The sequence below is a fragment of the Oryza sativa genome, chromosome 3, assembly GCF_034140825.1.
Source record: "Oryza sativa Japonica Group chromosome 3, ASM3414082v1".
Taxonomy (NCBI): domain Eukaryota; kingdom Viridiplantae; phylum Streptophyta; class Magnoliopsida; order Poales; family Poaceae; genus Oryza; species Oryza sativa.
In genome coordinates, this window is record NC_089037.1 from 33,045,835 (window position 1) to 33,063,638 (window position 17,804).

General features: G+C 47.1%; 2 protein-coding genes, 1 long non-coding RNA gene and 1 other non-coding gene across 4 annotated transcripts; 1 reads left to right on the forward strand and 3 right to left on the reverse strand.

The window, feature by feature from the left end:
- Positions 1 to 2,068: 2,068 nt before the first annotated feature.
- LOC136355618 (uncharacterized) lies at positions 2,069 to 10,416 on the reverse strand. The gene is made up of 3 exons (XR_010739952.1): positions 10,253 to 10,416; positions 8,991 to 9,044; positions 2,069 to 2,521 (listed from the first exon to the last, which is right to left on the reverse strand). It is a non-coding gene; the product is annotated as an uncharacterized lncRNA (long non-coding RNA).
- On the forward strand, positions 4,076 to 7,977 carry LOC4334273 (leucine-rich repeat receptor-like serine/threonine-protein kinase BAM1). Its single transcript, XM_015777449.3, has 2 exons — positions 4,076 to 6,758; positions 6,991 to 7,977. Exons 1-2 carry the CDS (start codon positions 4,154 to 4,156, stop codon positions 7,473 to 7,475), a joined length of 3,090 nt encoding a protein of 1,029 aa, XP_015632935.1. The 5' UTR covers positions 4,076 to 4,153; the 3' UTR covers positions 7,476 to 7,977.
- A 1,043-nt stretch (positions 10,417 to 11,459) lies between the features above and the next one.
- On the reverse strand, positions 11,460 to 15,116 carry LOC4334274 (malate dehydrogenase, glyoxysomal-like). The gene is made up of 9 exons (XM_015775116.2): positions 14,780 to 15,116; positions 14,489 to 14,698; positions 13,241 to 13,555; positions 13,038 to 13,127; positions 12,854 to 12,937; positions 12,179 to 12,214; positions 12,014 to 12,103; positions 11,836 to 11,930; positions 11,460 to 11,727 (listed from the first exon to the last, which is right to left on the reverse strand). The coding sequence occupies exons 1-9, from the start codon at positions 14,849 to 14,851 to the stop codon at positions 11,655 to 11,657; spliced, it is 1,065 nt and encodes a 354-aa protein (XP_015630602.1). The 5' UTR covers positions 14,852 to 15,116; the 3' UTR covers positions 11,460 to 11,654.
- Positions 15,117 to 17,446: 2,330 nt separating this feature from the next.
- Positions 17,447 to 17,520, reverse strand: TRNAT-AGU (transfer RNA threonine (anticodon AGU)). The gene has a single exon. It is a non-coding gene; the product is annotated as a tRNA-Thr (tRNA).
- Between the last annotated feature and the right edge of the window lie 284 nt (positions 17,521 to 17,804).

The following is a 17,804-nucleotide window of genomic DNA, read 5'->3' on the forward strand; positions in this document are numbered from 1 at the left end:
CATTTCATTTCATCCTATCCATCCATTCATTTCCATTTCCCAATCCCATCTCTCTTAACCCATTATCCAAACACACCCCGAGGAATAGAACAGCGAAGTAAGCTGGCAATCTTGGAATTACGCGAGGAAATGGAGAGATGGTTTCTGCCGCTGCGATTGCGATGCTGCGAGGGAATGGGCAAGCTCGAGAATTTGACTGTCCTCTCCTCTCCTCTCATCTAGTGCCAGGCAGGAATGGGCCCCACGGTGTCAGAGAAAGAACGAAAGCCAGCAGTAGAAAAGCAATGATACGCTCGCTGCCTGCCCTCTGCCTACCTGCTCGAGTAAAGCAGTAGTAGCACTGGAGTACTTCTGAAAAAAAATCTGCAAAAGAAAAACTGGACAAAGAGCAACGAGTAAATTACTCTCATGGGCCCTCACTTTGATCAAGTTCTGAAATTGCAATCAAAATCAGTAACAAAAACTGTAATTGCGGTTGGTAAAGATGGATTCTTTTAGATAAGAAAAAAAAGATGGACTTTTTAGTTTTCAGGGTGCAGTGGTCAAGCTCTCCGGCCAGTTCTTGCAAACGCCGATATGTACACCAAGGCCTGCAAAATTAACTGCGGCTCTGAAAAAAATTGATGAATTGCGGACAGCAGCTCACGGTACTATTGCGATTTTACTCCTTTTCCTCCTGCAGGTCAACATTGTTGGTGAAGTTATAAAGCTGCTGGAAATGCAGCCTTATAATAATACAATACTCCGCCTGAACAAAACAAATACAAACATACTCCATATTTCCAATCAAGATTATCGTTGCGGATTATAAATTTGCTCTGAATGCAGCCGCTTAAATGTAAATTGTCAGTTGGTCAATGCACAGCTGCAAGCCTGCAACCTATAGTAGTACATGTATTTCTTTCGTCTTAAAAAATAAAAATGTAGTATTGAATTGAGCATACTGGTATGTCCAGAACTCCAGATCATAGTACTAGTGTTTTGATACTAGATTTCTATATTTTATGATAGGGTGAGTACTAATTAGTACTTTCTTTGTTCTAAAATATATATCTAATACGAAGTATAATAAATCTGGACAACCTCCTATCTATATTCGTTGGAGTATTATGTTACAACATATTTAGTTCTAAGTTAACATATTTTAGGACAGATGGAGTAATAGCCCGTAACAATCCTCCGAAATCCCCGTAGCTGGAGAAGTACACACTACAAGCAGATACACAGCATGTACTCGCAGTAGGAAACAGCAGTATCTGAATCACACACTGTTGTGCCATCCTGAAGGGTCAAAATTATTGGTGAAGCCTGTAAATTCGCCGGCCGTGGCCGCGACTTTTTCTGCGGCGAGTGATGAATGCGGCCCAGCCGGCAGCTTGCGAAGAAGCAGCAGCAGCGGCTGTACTGTACTCTACTACAGTACTCCGTAGCCGACCGATCTCGCCGGCGCCGGCGACCGGCGAGATATTGTTTTGTGGATTGGACGGTGGCCATCAATGATCAATCTCTCGCACGTTTTTGTCCTCTAATCAGTTATTACTGCTGCTCTTCTTCAGCTTGGGAGTGTTGCTGCTGGTGTTGTTGTTGCCGTGCACGGAGAGTGATCTGCTTGTGCTGTTTCCGCGTTGGAATTTAGCGTGATTATTGCGGCGTAATGATGGTTATGTCCGGGCTTGAAGCCCAATGAGCTGCTCTGCGTCAGTGCCATTATCACGCACTGTTTGTTTGCTGCATCTGATTTGGCAAAAATAGAAATCAGAAAAAAAGAAGTTGGATTATACTCCCTCCGTCTCAAAACAGTTATCGTTTTAGAGTTCAAAATTTGTTACCAAAAACTTACTATCACTTTAGAGTAACTTTTGTCACATCAATTACATCCAATTCAAAATTTAATTCATTCTGCCCTCAGCTATCCTCTCATTCCAAACCCCATATCATTTAATAGGAGGCACTATAGACGTTTTTATTAAACCATAGTTTTTGCTAAACAATTTAGAACTATAACTATTGCGGAACGGTCGAACGGAGGGAGTACTGTACTAGGTAGCATTTTAGACGAAAACCGATCGAAAACAACAAAAATTTAGAATTTTGAGTCGGGACAGAAGCAGATTCAGTGGGACATTTTGACTGTTTTTTTACAAATTAAATTTGAAACAACAAATTCGACTGAAATTTCATGGAATTGGCATTCGCCGGAGGTTAGGATCCGGCCCTCAATTGTACCGTGCTATGCTGCTGCTGGGTGATGATTTTTGGTTGCTGCAGTTTTTGTGCAGGCGTCGCTGTCGATCTGCTTGCCCTACTACGAAAGTGGAAGCCTGATGCCGCATTCTGCAAAGCAGCTCGGCTGCCGGTGTCTCGCCGTTGCTCTGAAGCTTTGCTTTTTTTTTTTCCTCCTCTTTTTCTTTGAAGTTTTTGCTGGCTCGCGCCACTTCCATGCTGCCATCGCATTGCATTCGTCACCCCGTCTTTTTCATCGGTATCCGTTTGGTGCGCGCATGCGCGGTGTATCTGAATCCTGATTTTGCGTGTAATTTCCAGAGTGAGTACATTCATTAAAATTACATGTATTATGGTCAAAGTTAGAGAAATCATATGTATTATGATATATGACACATAATTCAGGTATGATGGTTTTATAAAGTTTTACATAATACTACCCTTATGTATTTTGAGATCGAATTTACTTAAAATTCTAAAACATAGAATTTATATGTAATTTTTAATTATTAAGTTGTTGATTAAGATTGACAGTTTAATTCTTTATTACTTTTAATTTTTAATATATATGCTAGAATTTATCAAGATTTGAATAAAAGTGAGGTTTTATGAAACATTGAGACCATGTAACTTGAGGTTATATTGCCATACATCATAATACCAGTGGTTTGTTTTATACCTTTAACTATGAAATAACTGGTTTTCTAAAGTTTTCTCCTTCAGGTATGGATATTTCATTTTATATTAGCTAGCAGTAAATCAGTAATTTACTTTGGGATTTATTTTGAAGTAAAGGATTGAGAGGTGATATTTAGTTTTTTTTTATCAAATTATTATATCTCTTGGCAGCTATATATGTATCGTAGGACATGCTTCGGATAGTAAGAATCCACAATAAACAATTTGCAGGAATTGTAGAATTTGTGCACCTAAGCATTTAAAACTAGGTGCATTCTATTTTGGAAGATTGTTAGAGCGGCCAATTTTTTTTAGAAAAAAATATTTATCAAGAAACTACGAGCGTGCTCGGTTATCTGTTGCAGCCACTAGCTATGGCAGCTGCTGCAGCCCTTCCCTTTGCTACGGCTGTGCTGCACAATTATAGCCAGCACAACCGATCACCGCCTATTTCACCAAATGCTTCAAAAATCAGGGTCATTAGAATGAACTTCAAGTAGTTTTGTTTCCTTATCATATATAGAACACATACCATTTTTTATGTATACAAAATTTTCTACCATTAATTTATACTCGCTCCATCGAACAACAGATAAATAAACCCAAACTGAGTTAGCTAAATGACGATACATAAAACGAGATAAGTCACTAGTACATGATTAATTGAGTCTTAGTAATTAAAAATAGTTCATTTAATTTTCTAAATAAACTTTCATATAAAAGTTATTTTTTAAAAAATATACCATTTAACAATTTAAAAAACATGATCACGGTAATAGAGTATTTGTAGAAGCCAAACAACATCTGAAACTCAGCCTAAATATGAGGTTAATTCAATAAAAAAACATACTAAATTTATGATAAAGAAAACAAAACAAAGAATAATCATGGGTCAAAGTTGTCAAACTGCCATATGGCCATATCTATCCATCCAAGACCCAAGATAACATTATAAAACCAACCCAATCCCCCAAAAAGAAGAACCACACCCCACACATCACCCCACCCCAAAAGAAAACAAGAAAAATATCACATCTTTTTTATGACCCCAATATCACACACAATCCCCCTTGTGGCCTTGTGTGTAGTGTTCTCAAAACCATAGCAAACTTGCAAAATACCCCCACCTTTCCCCTTCCCTCCTCCCCTCACTCCCTCTCACTCTCTTGTCTCCACTCTCCTCTCCTCTCCTCGCCGCGAGCGTGAGCTCTCCCCTCTCCTCTCTTCCAATCCAAGAAGCCAAGAAACCCCAATGCATCTCCGCCTCCTCCTCCTCCTCGTCGGCGTCGCCGCCGCGGCGGCGGACGCCGACGCCGACGCCGACGCGCTGCTGGCGGCGAAGGCCGCCATGTCGGACCCGACCGGCGCGCTGGCGTCGTGGGGCGGCAACGGGACCAGGACGAACACCACCGCCGCCGCCGCGGCACACTGCGCGTGGGCGGGCGTGACGTGCAGCTCCCGCGGCGCGGTGGTTGGCCTCGACGTGTCCGGGCTCAACCTCTCCGGCGCGCTGCCGGCGGAGCTGACCGGGCTCCGCGGGCTCATGCGGCTGTCCGTCGGCGCCAATGCCTTCTCCGGCCCCATCCCGGCGTCGTTGGGGCGGCTCCAGTTCCTCACCTACCTCAACCTCTCCAACAACGCGTTCAATGGCTCCTTCCCGGCGGCGCTCGCGCGCCTCCGGGGGCTCCGGGTGCTCGACCTCTACAACAACAACCTCACCAGCCCGCTCCCCATGGAGGTGGTGCAGATGCCGCTGCTCCGCCACCTGCACCTCGGCGGCAACTTCTTCTCCGGTGAGATCCCGCCGGAGTACGGGCGGTGGGGCCGGATGCAGTATCTCGCCGTCTCCGGGAACGAGCTCTCCGGCAAAATCCCGCCGGAGTTGGGGAATCTGACGAGCCTCAGGGAGCTGTACATTGGTTACTACAACAGCTACTCCGGTGGGCTCCCACCGGAGTTGGGGAACCTGACCGAGCTCGTCCGCCTCGACGCCGCCAACTGCGGGCTCTCCGGCGAGATACCGCCGGAGCTCGGGAAGCTGCAGAACCTCGACACGCTGTTCTTGCAGGTGAACAGCCTCGCCGGCGGCATACCGTCGGAGCTGGGTTACCTCAAGAGCCTGAGTTCTTTGGACCTATCGAACAATGTCCTCACCGGCGAGATTCCGGCGAGCTTCTCCGAGCTCAAGAACCTGACGCTGCTCAACCTGTTCCGGAACAAGCTGCGTGGTGACATCCCTGATTTCGTCGGCGACCTGCCCAGCCTCGAGGTGCTGCAGCTCTGGGAGAACAACTTCACCGGCGGCGTGCCGCGCCGCCTCGGCCGCAATGGCCGCCTCCAGCTGCTCGACCTCTCGTCGAACAGGCTCACCGGCACGCTGCCGCCGGAGCTCTGCGCCGGTGGCAAGATGCACACGCTCATCGCGCTTGGCAACTTCTTGTTCGGCGCCATCCCGGACTCCCTTGGTGAATGCAAGTCCTTGAGCCGTGTTCGTCTTGGGGAGAACTACTTGAACGGCTCAATTCCGAAGGGTCTCTTTGAGCTGCCGAAGCTGACGCAGGTTGAGCTGCAAGATAACCTCCTCACAGGCAATTTCCCGGCCGTGTCCGGCGCTGCGGCGCCTAATCTTGGGGAGATCAGCCTGTCCAACAACCAGCTCACTGGTGCGCTGCCGGCATCAATTGGAAACTTTTCTGGTGTTCAGAAGCTGCTTCTTGATCGGAATTCATTCTCTGGTGTCGTTCCACCTGAGATTGGGCGACTGCAGAAACTCTCCAAGGCTGACCTTAGCAGCAATGCGCTTGAGGGAGGTGTACCACCGGAGATTGGGAAATGCCGGTTGCTCACTTACTTGGACTTGAGCCGGAACAACATCTCTGGGAAGATACCTCCGGCCATCTCTGGAATGAGGATACTCAACTATCTCAACCTGTCCCGGAACCATCTTGATGGAGAGATACCTCCATCCATTGCAACAATGCAGAGCTTGACCGCGGTTGACTTCTCATATAACAACTTGTCTGGGCTTGTGCCAGGAACTGGTCAATTCAGCTACTTCAATGCCACATCTTTTGTTGGTAACCCAGGCTTGTGTGGACCGTACCTCGGACCATGCCGCCCTGGTGTTGCTGGCACCGACCATGGTGGTCATGGTCATGGCGGGCTATCCAATGGTGTCAAACTGCTCATTGTCCTAGGCTTGTTGGCCTGCTCCATTGCATTTGCTGTCGGGGCGATTCTGAAGGCTCGGTCGTTGAAGAAAGCCAGTGAGGCACGTGTGTGGAAACTCACAGCATTCCAGCGCCTCGACTTCACCTGTGATGATGTGCTTGACTGCTTGAAGGAAGAAAACGTTATCGGCAAAGGTGGTGCTGGAATTGTGTACAAGGGGGCTATGCCTAACGGAGATCATGTTGCTGTGAAGCGTCTCCCAGCTATGGGCCGTGGCTCTTCACATGATCATGGTTTTTCAGCAGAGATACAGACACTTGGGAGAATTCGGCACCGCCATATTGTGCGTTTGCTAGGCTTCTGCTCAAACAATGAGACTAATTTGCTGGTTTATGAATACATGCCCAATGGAAGCCTGGGGGAGCTGCTCCATGGCAAGAAAGGCGGGCACCTTCACTGGGACACCCGGTACAAGATCGCCATTGAAGCTGCAAAGGGGCTCTGCTACCTTCACCATGATTGTTCCCCTTTGATACTTCACCGTGATGTCAAGTCAAACAATATCCTTCTTGACTCAGACTTTGAAGCACATGTGGCTGACTTTGGCCTTGCAAAGTTCTTGCAGGACACCGGTGCATCTGAGTGCATGTCTGCCATTGCTGGCTCTTATGGATACATTGCTCCAGGTAAAACATCATATCTCATGGTATTTCAGTTCGTTCTGCAGTGTATTGATAGTATTGTATTTAGTTGCAAAGTAATATTTCCTCTGGTAAAAGAAATGTAAGAGTAATTCTTGAATTGCTGTTTTTAGTTCCTCGTGCTCCTTCATGAATTGTGTTGCTTAATAATCTGACATGTCTTTGTTCACTTCAAATGGACTGAACCTTGTTGGATTGTATTTTTGTGGATGTCCAGAATATGCATACACCCTCAAGGTCGATGAGAAGAGTGATGTCTACAGCTTTGGTGTTGTGCTTCTTGAGCTGGTTACTGGACGGAAGCCTGTTGGGGAGTTTGGAGATGGCGTTGACATCGTCCAATGGGTGAGGATGATGACCGACTCAAACAAGGAACAAGTGATGAAGGTCCTGGACCCAAGGCTCTCAACAGTTCCACTTCATGAGGTCATGCACGTCTTCTATGTCGCTTTGCTCTGCATTGAGGAGCAGAGCGTGCAGCGTCCAACAATGCGGGAGGTTGTACAGATCCTCAGCGAGCTTCCAAAGCTAGCTCCCAGGCAAGGAGAAGTGCTTTCACACGCTGTCGATGGTTTTGCATCCAATCCTCCAGCTCCAGTTCCTTCTGGGTCTGCAGAAGCACTAACTGGTGATGCGAAAGATCAACAGCAGCAGCAAACAAATTCAGAGTCAACTACACCTCCTGATCTCATCAGCATATGAGTAACCAAGTCTAAAATTGCTGTCAACCTTTTGTTGCAAAGTTCGCAAGCTTCAGTATCGGAAACTTATCTAGGTATGGATTTAGGTCTTGGTAAGTTTTTAGGTGTTCTGTGCTGTACATATTCCAGTTTGGTGGGTTGTCCTGTTACCAGTTTGTTTCCTTTGGTGCTGCAATGTAGGATTCCGTAGCGAGTTTCGGTACTTTAGAGCCTTTTATCATCCATCTTCAATGTAGGCAATGGCTTTCTATCCAATTTAGAATCAAAATCTAAGCTTTACTGTGGAACCAAGTTTCCTTTAAAGCACTTCCTGAGTTCCTGGTCCTGTGTAAACAGTTCAAGTTGGGTCCTTTAAATTGAGAAACCCATACTAGAATGCCATCATGGAAAAGCACCCTTGCATGGTGAACAGATATGCACTAAATCAAGCAAAGTCAAAGTATTCTGCTCTTTTTATTCTTTTGGAGCTGAATGAAATCAAAGAATCAGAGTGCTTCTTCCTTTGTTCTCTTTTGTGATGTGTATAGAAAGCTGGCACAAGAATGGTTAACAAATGATTACCCTTTTGTGGCTGCTTTGCATAACATGAAGTGCACTATTGCAACATCAGATTATGTGGGATCAGCATATATGGGGGAGAGAAGAACTGTGCTAAAAATCCACGCTTTCTAATGTCCAAAAATTTTTGTTAGCCTGTTTGGAACAAATATTTACTATAATCTTTTTGCATATTGAAATCTGGAGTAGTGAAATAAATTCTGTTAGGAAAATCGCTCAAATTCCATTTAAAAAAAATGCAAAATGAAATCTGGAGATTGACATTCAGAGATCAAGACTCTCCCGAGCATGACTGCCAAGTGCTGGAGATAGTGCTGCGTGAGGTCCATCACATGATGATGCCTCTCTGCTCCCCTACTACAATCATTCAGCACCAGTGCCTAACCTTTTTGAAGTTTCTCTCCTGTTCTTGAATCTAGAGACATTTTTGTTGTTAATCCAGAGATATAATATACCTATCGAACACCACGAGGTACTTATATTCGAATATTGGTTCTTCTAAACCTTTTCTTCTTCAAATATTGGATTGTCTTGTTCCGAAATGAAAATCCCGAAAAATCCTCGCAAAAGTCGGTTTGCTCGTGAAGGAATGGACATGGTCGGCTGTACCTATAGATTTCATTGTGCGATTGGTGATAATGCTAGGAGGCGAAAGGACCATCAGATCAGATCAGATCAGATCAGAAGGAGAGTGCGACGGTATTGAATTCTGACGCTGCACTGCTGCCGTTTATTCGGTGCAGTTCGATGCGTCCAACAGAATGGTCACATCGGCAACGAGACGAAACAGCAAATGTTGCACACAGTGGCAACGCCATGTATTCACACATGCACAAATCCTCTAGTAATTACTCCTATCACTCAAGAGTATTAATGTATTGTTGCTCTCAACTATCTATTTAAGCAGGTAAATTCAGTTTATCTGCATGTAATGTAAAGTAAAAGTTCAGGAGCTTACATTCTGTCACCAGCTATTTTGCAGGAGGAGGTGCTTCTGTTTCTCTATCTGTATCTGCAAAACAAAAAAAATAGAGATTGTCAGCTGCGAGGTTAAGGTTGTTTTGCTTCATCATGGTAGGAGAGAAAAACAAAGAACAGAAAGGTTCCCCAAGAATTTGGTCTCCTTTGGAGCAAGCAGCAATGCTGTCATTACTGCAATCATGCAAAGCAAACAGTTCTCCAACTACAGCTTTTGGTTTTGTGGCTGGCTGGTCGTCAGAGACGAGCACCAATACTGCTAATGCCAGCCTCAGTGTCTCACTGATGAGTTACTGTTCACCACACCACTATTTACCACAGTAATAAACTTAGAGTAGTATGCTTCAGCTAATAAACACCCCACTGTGTGTTGTACATTTGCAGAGTATGTTCATGCATGCAGGCATGAGCCACAAGTGTACCGGTAGTAGAAAGCATCAACTCGAGATTCCTCTCATCTGGATCCATTGCTGGAGCATTTTGGACAAGAATACAAGGTCATGCAGGATGCAGCAAAGGACTTGGCTAGCTAGCTAGCACTGTAGCCTCATGTGCCTAATGATCCAGCCATTTGTACTGTTTTGAACAGGCAAAGTACACTTAGATTCTGAAACTAAGGGAGGTCACTCCAAATGATGCTCTGCTAATGGCACTGAATCCACTGATCAATTCCCATAATGTGAGGCAGAAGCAAGCCTGTAATTGGGGTGGTGGTCCATTGATGAACAGAGTACAGAGAGAGAGAGAGAGAGAGAGAGAGAGAGAAAGAGAGCTTGCTACTGCTCACATGGTAGGGGACTGGGACTTTGAGCTGCTGCCATTCTTCTTTCTCTGAAGAAGATGTGCACTTGGCCGAAACAAGGGCCTACATTGGCACTGCTCTAGAGAACAGTGACAGGGCACGCAGGAGGGACCATTTGATGATCAATCGCTCACGCATGTTCTTTTGTTTTTCCTTTCTTTTTTTTTGTTTGATTTTCGTTTCTTGTCTCGATCAGTCTCTCTCTTCTGTTATGCAGATGTTGGATCGGAATAATAAGGAACAGTTTTGTGTTCGCGTCGTGTTAATTGCAAGGAAAATGATTGCTCATCATCTGTGGATTCATGGAGAGACACCATAAACCCTAGGAGTTTCTTGGATTCAGAAGTGAAAACTCAAAAAGGAAAAAAGAAAAACGCGGCAACGAAAAGGACAGGAAAGGAGAAAGAAATCGAGGGGATAATCAGGAGAGAGAAATTTACCAAGGGAAGCGCTTGGTTTTACCCGGATTCCCGAGAATTTTCATGGAGAGAGCGGCCCAGCTCCCCACCTCCGCCTCCGGCGCCGGCGCCGGATCGCTCGCCGCCGGCGAACCTGCTCGACGGCAGCGGAGAGAAAAGGCGAGCAGCAGCGATCACCGTTGGATACAAACCGTGCGGCCCAGATCTAACTGAAAAGGATGTGCTGGCTAATTTACTAATAGGACCCTCTATTATGTTGTATTTCCGTAAAATGCCCGCTTCAGTTTTTAAAACTAGGGTATACCTCGCGCAGTGATAACCGCGAAATTGTAGGGTGACTGTAACCCTATTCAAAACGGTTCGGTAAATCTTGGTTGGCACTCGATTTTCTCATGTCATCTTGCTGATCTGCAACAACAGGGGCACTGATTGCTTAAAATGCCAGCGAATTTTATTTTCCCATGGAGAAGTTGGTAGAGAAGAAATGCAGAGGCATAGTTGGGACACAAATGCGAGTTAATCTAAGACCGGACACAAGTGGGACAGGGAGAATCCTATGGAAATGATGATCACATCGATCAGAGATTCAGAGGCGCACTCACGCACCACCAAACCCAACAACTCCCTCTATTCACAGAGGACAGAAAAGGGAAATGCAGGGAAAAGCTATAGAGGGAGAGAAGAATCCTGCAGCATTTTGCGTCAGAAATGAAGTCAACTCATGCTAGTTCTCCAAAAAGGAAAACAGTCAGCTCATGTTTTCTTCTCCTCCATCGATGTACTCTTTGATTGGCCCATCTGATGTTCTGCAAAAACTTCCTCAGAGGCATTCTCCTTCTGATAAGATACTCACATGATGCTCAGCTCAGGTAACCTGTCTCAAGCAAATCCTGATACTGAAATTCAGAAAGGTTATACTGCTCTGTTCCGACTGTTTGTCCAAAACCTGATAAGAGATGGTCTAGAATTTATGTGAACCTTCATCAGAGTTTGGACTCTGTCTCCATGCGGTGCAGAATCCCTTAATCAAATAACTTAGACATAGGCCCCAATTATATGAGGCCTTGTGCAAGCAACGCAGGCACACAATCGGCAGCAGTAAATGCAAGTCAAACTGTTGGAAGCCTGGAGCAGAGCAAAACAATGTGATCTGCTGAAGAGATCATCAAATCCAGATTAGGCCACGACACCATGAAAATAAGCATGCAAAATTGTTCACAACAGGATGTTGTCTAGTATAGGATTTTTATTCCATGATCAGGAAAAAAAGGTTTAGTGCAACTAAAGGGTAATTAGCATTTCACGGTCGTTTTACAGAAGTGATTTTACATGTATATGAGCCCGGCGAAAATTTTACATGTATATGAGCACTATATATAGGACACTCTTTACATGTATGCATAACTTTGTCCCTTCATACACCTCACTTGTTCATGAAATCGATGCCCTTCTGAATGCTCTCCATCAGCTCTTTCTTTGCCATCTCCAAGCCAGCTCTGTCGTGTCAAATAAGTTAAAACACACATTAAGCACACCAATTATTTTTGGATGGTATTTGCAGGCAACTGCATTTGAAAGAGAATATTTAGATACAACTAATGTACCTCTCAAAATCATTCAACGGCCCCAGAGGGAGAACCTCTTCGGCTCCAGCACGACCTAACCTCACTTTTGTTGCAAAGAACGGCAACTCGGTCACCTAGTTGAAAGAAAATGAGAATAATCATAAGATGGTGTTATCGGTTGATAGGAAGGATGAATGTTTGGATGGTGTAAGCATACCGCAGATGCAACATATGAACATTCCACAACGCCAGCATCACCACGCATTGCTCGCAAGCATGCATCACCAAATTTTGCTGCAGCAAAAGCCTGAGATGGTTTTCTGTCAGTATGCATTTATAACTCGGATACTATTCACAAAGAATAAGCAGCCATATAACCTACCATTGACAAAGTTGCAGAGCCTGCTCCTGCCTTTGCCTGAATCACAAACAAAAGGAACATTATATGTATGACCAAATAATTAGAAACACCAAAACTGAAAAAAAGAATCCCCATAGTTTCAGACATGTAATGACGTGTAACTAAAGTAATATGCAAATACCGCTATCTACTGTTATCAACAGCTTTCTTCAGTCTCCGTTAAGGGCATCCGTTACATTTGTAGTGTAGGAGCTGAAATTTTCTTCCTAAAAACTCAAAAACGTTTGCTCATCAACACCTAGTAACTTGGCCTACTAAGGCTATGGGGAACGAAATTATAGTTGAGGCAATATTTGACATTAAATAAATCACAAATTCATAGTTATATTTTTTTTTCTTTCTGGAACCTAGACAGAGCTAGAAGGTTTGTTAATTGAAATCAGACATTTTGAATCAACAGGACTAGAACTTGGCATATAGACATTGCTTCTGAATATAAATAAGAAATTTGGGCTAGATTAGACAACTCCACACAAATAACTACATTATGGTAGCTTTATGCAGATTTTTGTGTAAATAAGATGTGCACATATGCATGTACTGTTTGTAGAAAATCAAACAAAGAGAATAGTTGGGGCAAAATTAATCACGTGCATCAAGGCTAATTTCAGCACTTCGAATATGCATGCATTGTACCTCAACAACTTCTGTGCCACCATTCTGTATGCGTTTAGTCAAATAGCTGATTTCATCTGGGGTAAATGAGCATGGGGGGTGGACCTGCAGAGAGACAGGTCTTGGATTAGCAAGTTATTATATTTGCAGAAGTTGAAATGCGGATAATTAGTGTTTACATGCGCTAATATTGATGGAATAATACCTGGGAGAGGAGGGGTAATATAGTCACTCCAGCATGCCCACCAACAACTGGAACATTGACATCTTTTGGGTCAATTCCAAGTACTTCAGCCTATAAGCAGTAGAAAAAGAAAAATTTTATGGTCAAAGAGCAGTACACAGTATTTACATGTATCTTAATGTTATCTAAGAGATGATATGAAAACAATTTGTTAGAATGCATACCACAAAGGTGTTTGCCCTTGCTACATCCAGTGTTGTAACTCCAAGGAGACGTTTGGGATCATAAGTTCCAGCTTTCTTGAAAACCTCTGCTGCAATGGGGACGGTTGAGTTCACTGGGTTGCTGATCAAGTTCACAATTGCATTTGGACAGCACTTGGCAACGCCTTCACAAAGTGAGCGAACAATCCCAGCGTTTTTGTTGAACAAATCATCCCTTGTCATTCCTGGTTTCCTTGGGAGACCAGCAGGGATAATGACAAGATCCATTCCTGTAAGTGCTGCCTCAAGCTGGTTGGGCCCAAGGAAACCACGGACCTACAAGGGAATTTGGGTACAGTTATTTGTTACATCAGTATCTATGCACAGATAAATAACTAATCAGTAATCCATTCGATAAATAACTAATCAGTAATCCATTCGAACTATCTGAAAATAGTGGAGTGCAATTGTAAGTTGCAAGTAAAAAATTATCATTTTTTTCACTTCTATCCTTTTTAGCTTGCAGGCAAATCTTTTCTCTTTTTTTCCTTTTTTTATAAATGAATTAAAAATTTCAATAACAAGAGGTTTACCTACAGTACCATTTACTGTTGATAATGATTAAACTGAAAAGGAACTAACATAAGGTGGCTTTCTTTTTCAACACAAGATAAGATGTTATCATAGTTTTCTATATATATTTTTTGGACTTCACTGGAACAATAGAAAAAGCGAGATCTCATTGTTGGCAAGTCGTTTGGTTAACTACAAGGCTTGTTTGGCAACTTGAGGGAAGGGGATTGGGAGTTTACACGAGGGAATTGATGGTGAGATTAAGATGTGAATTTGATTTTTCATCCCAGTCTCTTGTTTGGTAGAGGTGGTGGAAATTGATAGGGAGTTTAGTTGGAGATTAGATCATTAATGAAAACGGATGGCTGAGATTTGTTTAGGCGAAGTAAAGGAGGAATTCCCTCCCAATTACCTGCCCCTAACCAGGTATTGAAAAGGAGGGAGTTCATTCCTCAATTCCCCATCCTCATCCCACCAAAATTCCCATGTCCCCCAACCAAACAAAACAGTTAATAGCCTCATCCCTTTAAACTCCCAATCCCTCCTAGAAACTCCCTCCAACCAAACAGACTGCAAGGGAAAGAAACTGAAAAGTGATTTCAGGCATCAATCATCACTGCCGATGTGCAGACCAGGTGCTAGTACAATACTACCACAATAAGCTAGCAGTCGAACGGGATGGAATGAGTAGGTTACCACGGCGGTGGTGTCCATGTGGCTGACATCGGCGGTGACACCGGGCGTGTTGACGACATCATAGAGGTGGAGCACAGAGACGAGCGGGTTCAACTTCATGAGCAGCGACAGCGGCTGCCCGATCCCTCCCGCCGCGCCCAGCACGGCCACCTTGAACCCCGGCGCGCCGCCCTTGGCCCTGCATGGCGCCGGCCTCACCCCCTCCTCCATCTGCACACACACACGCACAGATTGGTCATCCCCTCACATCACGCAACGAGAGAGCGAGAGATGAACTGTTTCGCGGCGCACCTGGGGGCGCGGCGACGGGCTGAGGTGGGCGGCGACGCGGGCGATGCGGTGGGAGGCGGAGTCGGGCTGCATGGCTGGCTGGCTGGTTGGTTGCGGCGGCGGCGGCGGAGGAGGAGAGCAGTTGGCGCGCGAGGGGGGAGGGGGGTTTTGATGGGGGAGGGGGAAGGCGTTGCGTTATCCGGTGGGGGTGTGGCTGCGAGGGGTCGCGGGGATCGGGAGGCGGGGAGGCGAGCTCAGCCTCGGCGGCTAGCTAGCTCTCCTCCCATCTCCCCGGGAAGCTCATCTCATCTCGTTGCGTTCTCCGCCACTGCTTCTCTCTCTCTCTCTCTCTCTCGTCGACGTCCACGTCGCCGTCGCCGTCGTTCCTCCGGCTGCGGACTGCGGTGCGTCGCCACCGTGTTCGGTTTAGCCCATTGGGCCGAAAAGACGAAGTTGGGCCGGAACGGGATTGTGGCCCACGTGCAGGCCATATTTATTGGGCCAGAACGGGATTGTGGATTTCTAACTGAGGTCCAACTTGTCAACGAATCCGATTTTCGTCTCTCAACGTGGCACTGACGTGACGCTTATGTGGCAATTCAATTCGAAAAAATAATAAAACCAGTGGGACCCACATGTCAGTCTCACATAGAAAATAATAAAAAATGTGGGACCCACGTGGGCCCCGCATGTCAGTCCAACTCACCCTCTTCTTTTTCCTCCTCTCTCTCCCCATCTCCCCTCTCTTCATCTCTCCTCTCTCTTCTCTGCCGACGGGCGGCGGGAAGACGGGCGGGCGACTAGCGGGGAGAAGGGGCGGCGCCGGCAGCCGATGGGGATATGGCGCTCCGGGACAGGCGGCGACCGGCGGGGAGAATGGGCACGGGGACGGGCAGCGACCGACGGGGAGAAGGGGCGCCGAGACAGGCGGCGGCCAATGGGGAGGACGACCGACGAGCGGCGGCAGGCGGGGAGAAGGGCGGCGCACCTCATTTCCACCGTCTCCACGCCCACGCACCTCGTCGCGTTCGAGCTCCGCCCGCCACGGCCATGCGCCAGCAGCTGCAACATTGTCTCCTCCTCTACTACCGCCGCCGCATGTTTCCCCTCGGCGAAGGCGGGCCTCCCGGGTGGAGGAGCATGGCCACCGCCACCGCCACGGGCCCCCTCCCTCCGCGGCGTTCAGGTCATCGCCTCGCGGGCGGAGGAGCGTGCCCGGCGCCATCGCCTCGTGGGCCGCAGTCGCGCGGGGCCTCGTCCCTTCCACTGCCGACGCCAATGGACGCGGCCGCCGCCGCCGCCCCACGCGGCGTCACCGAGCGGCGCCCGAGCTCCTCCTCCGCCTCCGGCGGCCCGCGAGGCGATGGTGCGCCATGGAGCGGCGGGGAGAAGGGCGGCGCACCTCTCCATTCCTACCGCCGCCGGAGTCGGCCGACGCTCAGCCGAGCACGGCTGCGCCGGCGTCGCCCGCGGCAGCCTCTCCTCGTGTCGCCCTTCCCCACCACGCCGGTCCATCCTCTCCATCCCCACCTTCGCCGGCCATCCTCTCCATCCCCACCGCCGCCAGCCTCCTCTTCTCCACACCGCCGCGCCGGCCTTCCCAATCCACCGCCGCCCCGTGAAGCTCCCCTTCCCTCCCTCCTCTGCCCGGCGCCGCCCCGATTCCTCCCCCCTATGCCACTTCCTGGCCGCGCACTGCCGAGCCACCGCGCCCGGCCGATGCTGTTGACGCCGCGCCGACCTCCCCGTTCCACCCCGCGCTGATCTCACCTCCATCCCCGCCACCACCGAGTTCCCCGCCGCCGCCAGCCCTTCCCCAAACCCACCGCCGCCCATGGAGCTCCCTTCGCCTTCCTCCCCTTCATTACCGGTGCCGCGCCGCCGCGCCAAACCGCCTCCGCACGCCGCGCCTGGCTGTGCCGCTCCCTCCTCTCCCGCCGGCAGCCGGCCACCGCGTGCCGCTGCCTCTCCGTCGCCGGGAGAGAGGAGAGGAGAGATAGATGAAGAGGGGAGACGGGGAGAGAGGAGGAAGAAGAGGAGGGTGAGTTGGACTGACATGTGGGGCCCACGTGGGTCCCACTATTTTTTTTATTATTTTATGTGTGAGACTGACATATGGGGCCACGTGGGTCCCACAATTTTTTATTATTATTTTCTATGTGAGACTGACATGTGGGTCCTGAGTATTTTATTATTTTTTCGGCTCGAATTGCCACATAAGCGCCACGTCAATGCCACGTCAGATGAAGACCGAGTTAAATTAGCCACGTAGGCGCCACGTCAGCCAAAACTGCCCTCAAAACCGCCGAGGGACCTAATCTGCACTGGTTTTGATAGTTGAGGGACTCGTTGTGTCTAGTTTTCCGGGTTGAGGGATGAAAATTGGATTCGTTGACAAGTTAAGGGACCTCAAATGAACATATTCCTTTAGCGGGCGATGAACCGAACGGATGCCGTTCCCCTTCCTGCGGGAGACTGAGCTGTCTGAGGTTGAAAAACGAACATTTCCACTGTCTCTATAAGGATGAAGCTATGAACACAAATACCTATCTTAAACAATGAAACTTAAAAAATAACCTGTCTTGGATTGAACAATGATGCTATGAACACAACATAGAAAACAACCTATCTTGAACTGAACGATGTAGCTATGAGCACAAAATAGAAGAAAAAAAAAGAGAGAGAAATTGCTTTCGTTGAGAGTCGAACTCAAGACCTCCCGCTTACTAAACGGGTGCTCTAACCAACTGAGCTACGAAAGCTCTTTGTTGCTTGTCTTTCGTAGCTCAAAATCTCTGAGTTTCTTTCGAGTTTATTTACTTCTCTTGATTGTATAGACGTCAATTGCTTAATGTGTGCTACGCACAAGCATCTTGGTTGCTCATTTGCTTCAGAGCTCAATTGCTTCATGCTTGTCAACAACAGGTTGAAGCTTGAGGCATGAAGCAGTTGAGTTCTATCCCATTTCCATAAGAGAATGATAGAGAAGATGCTTATGAAATGGGAAATGATAGAGCAGTATCCATGTTGGAATGAATTTACGCAG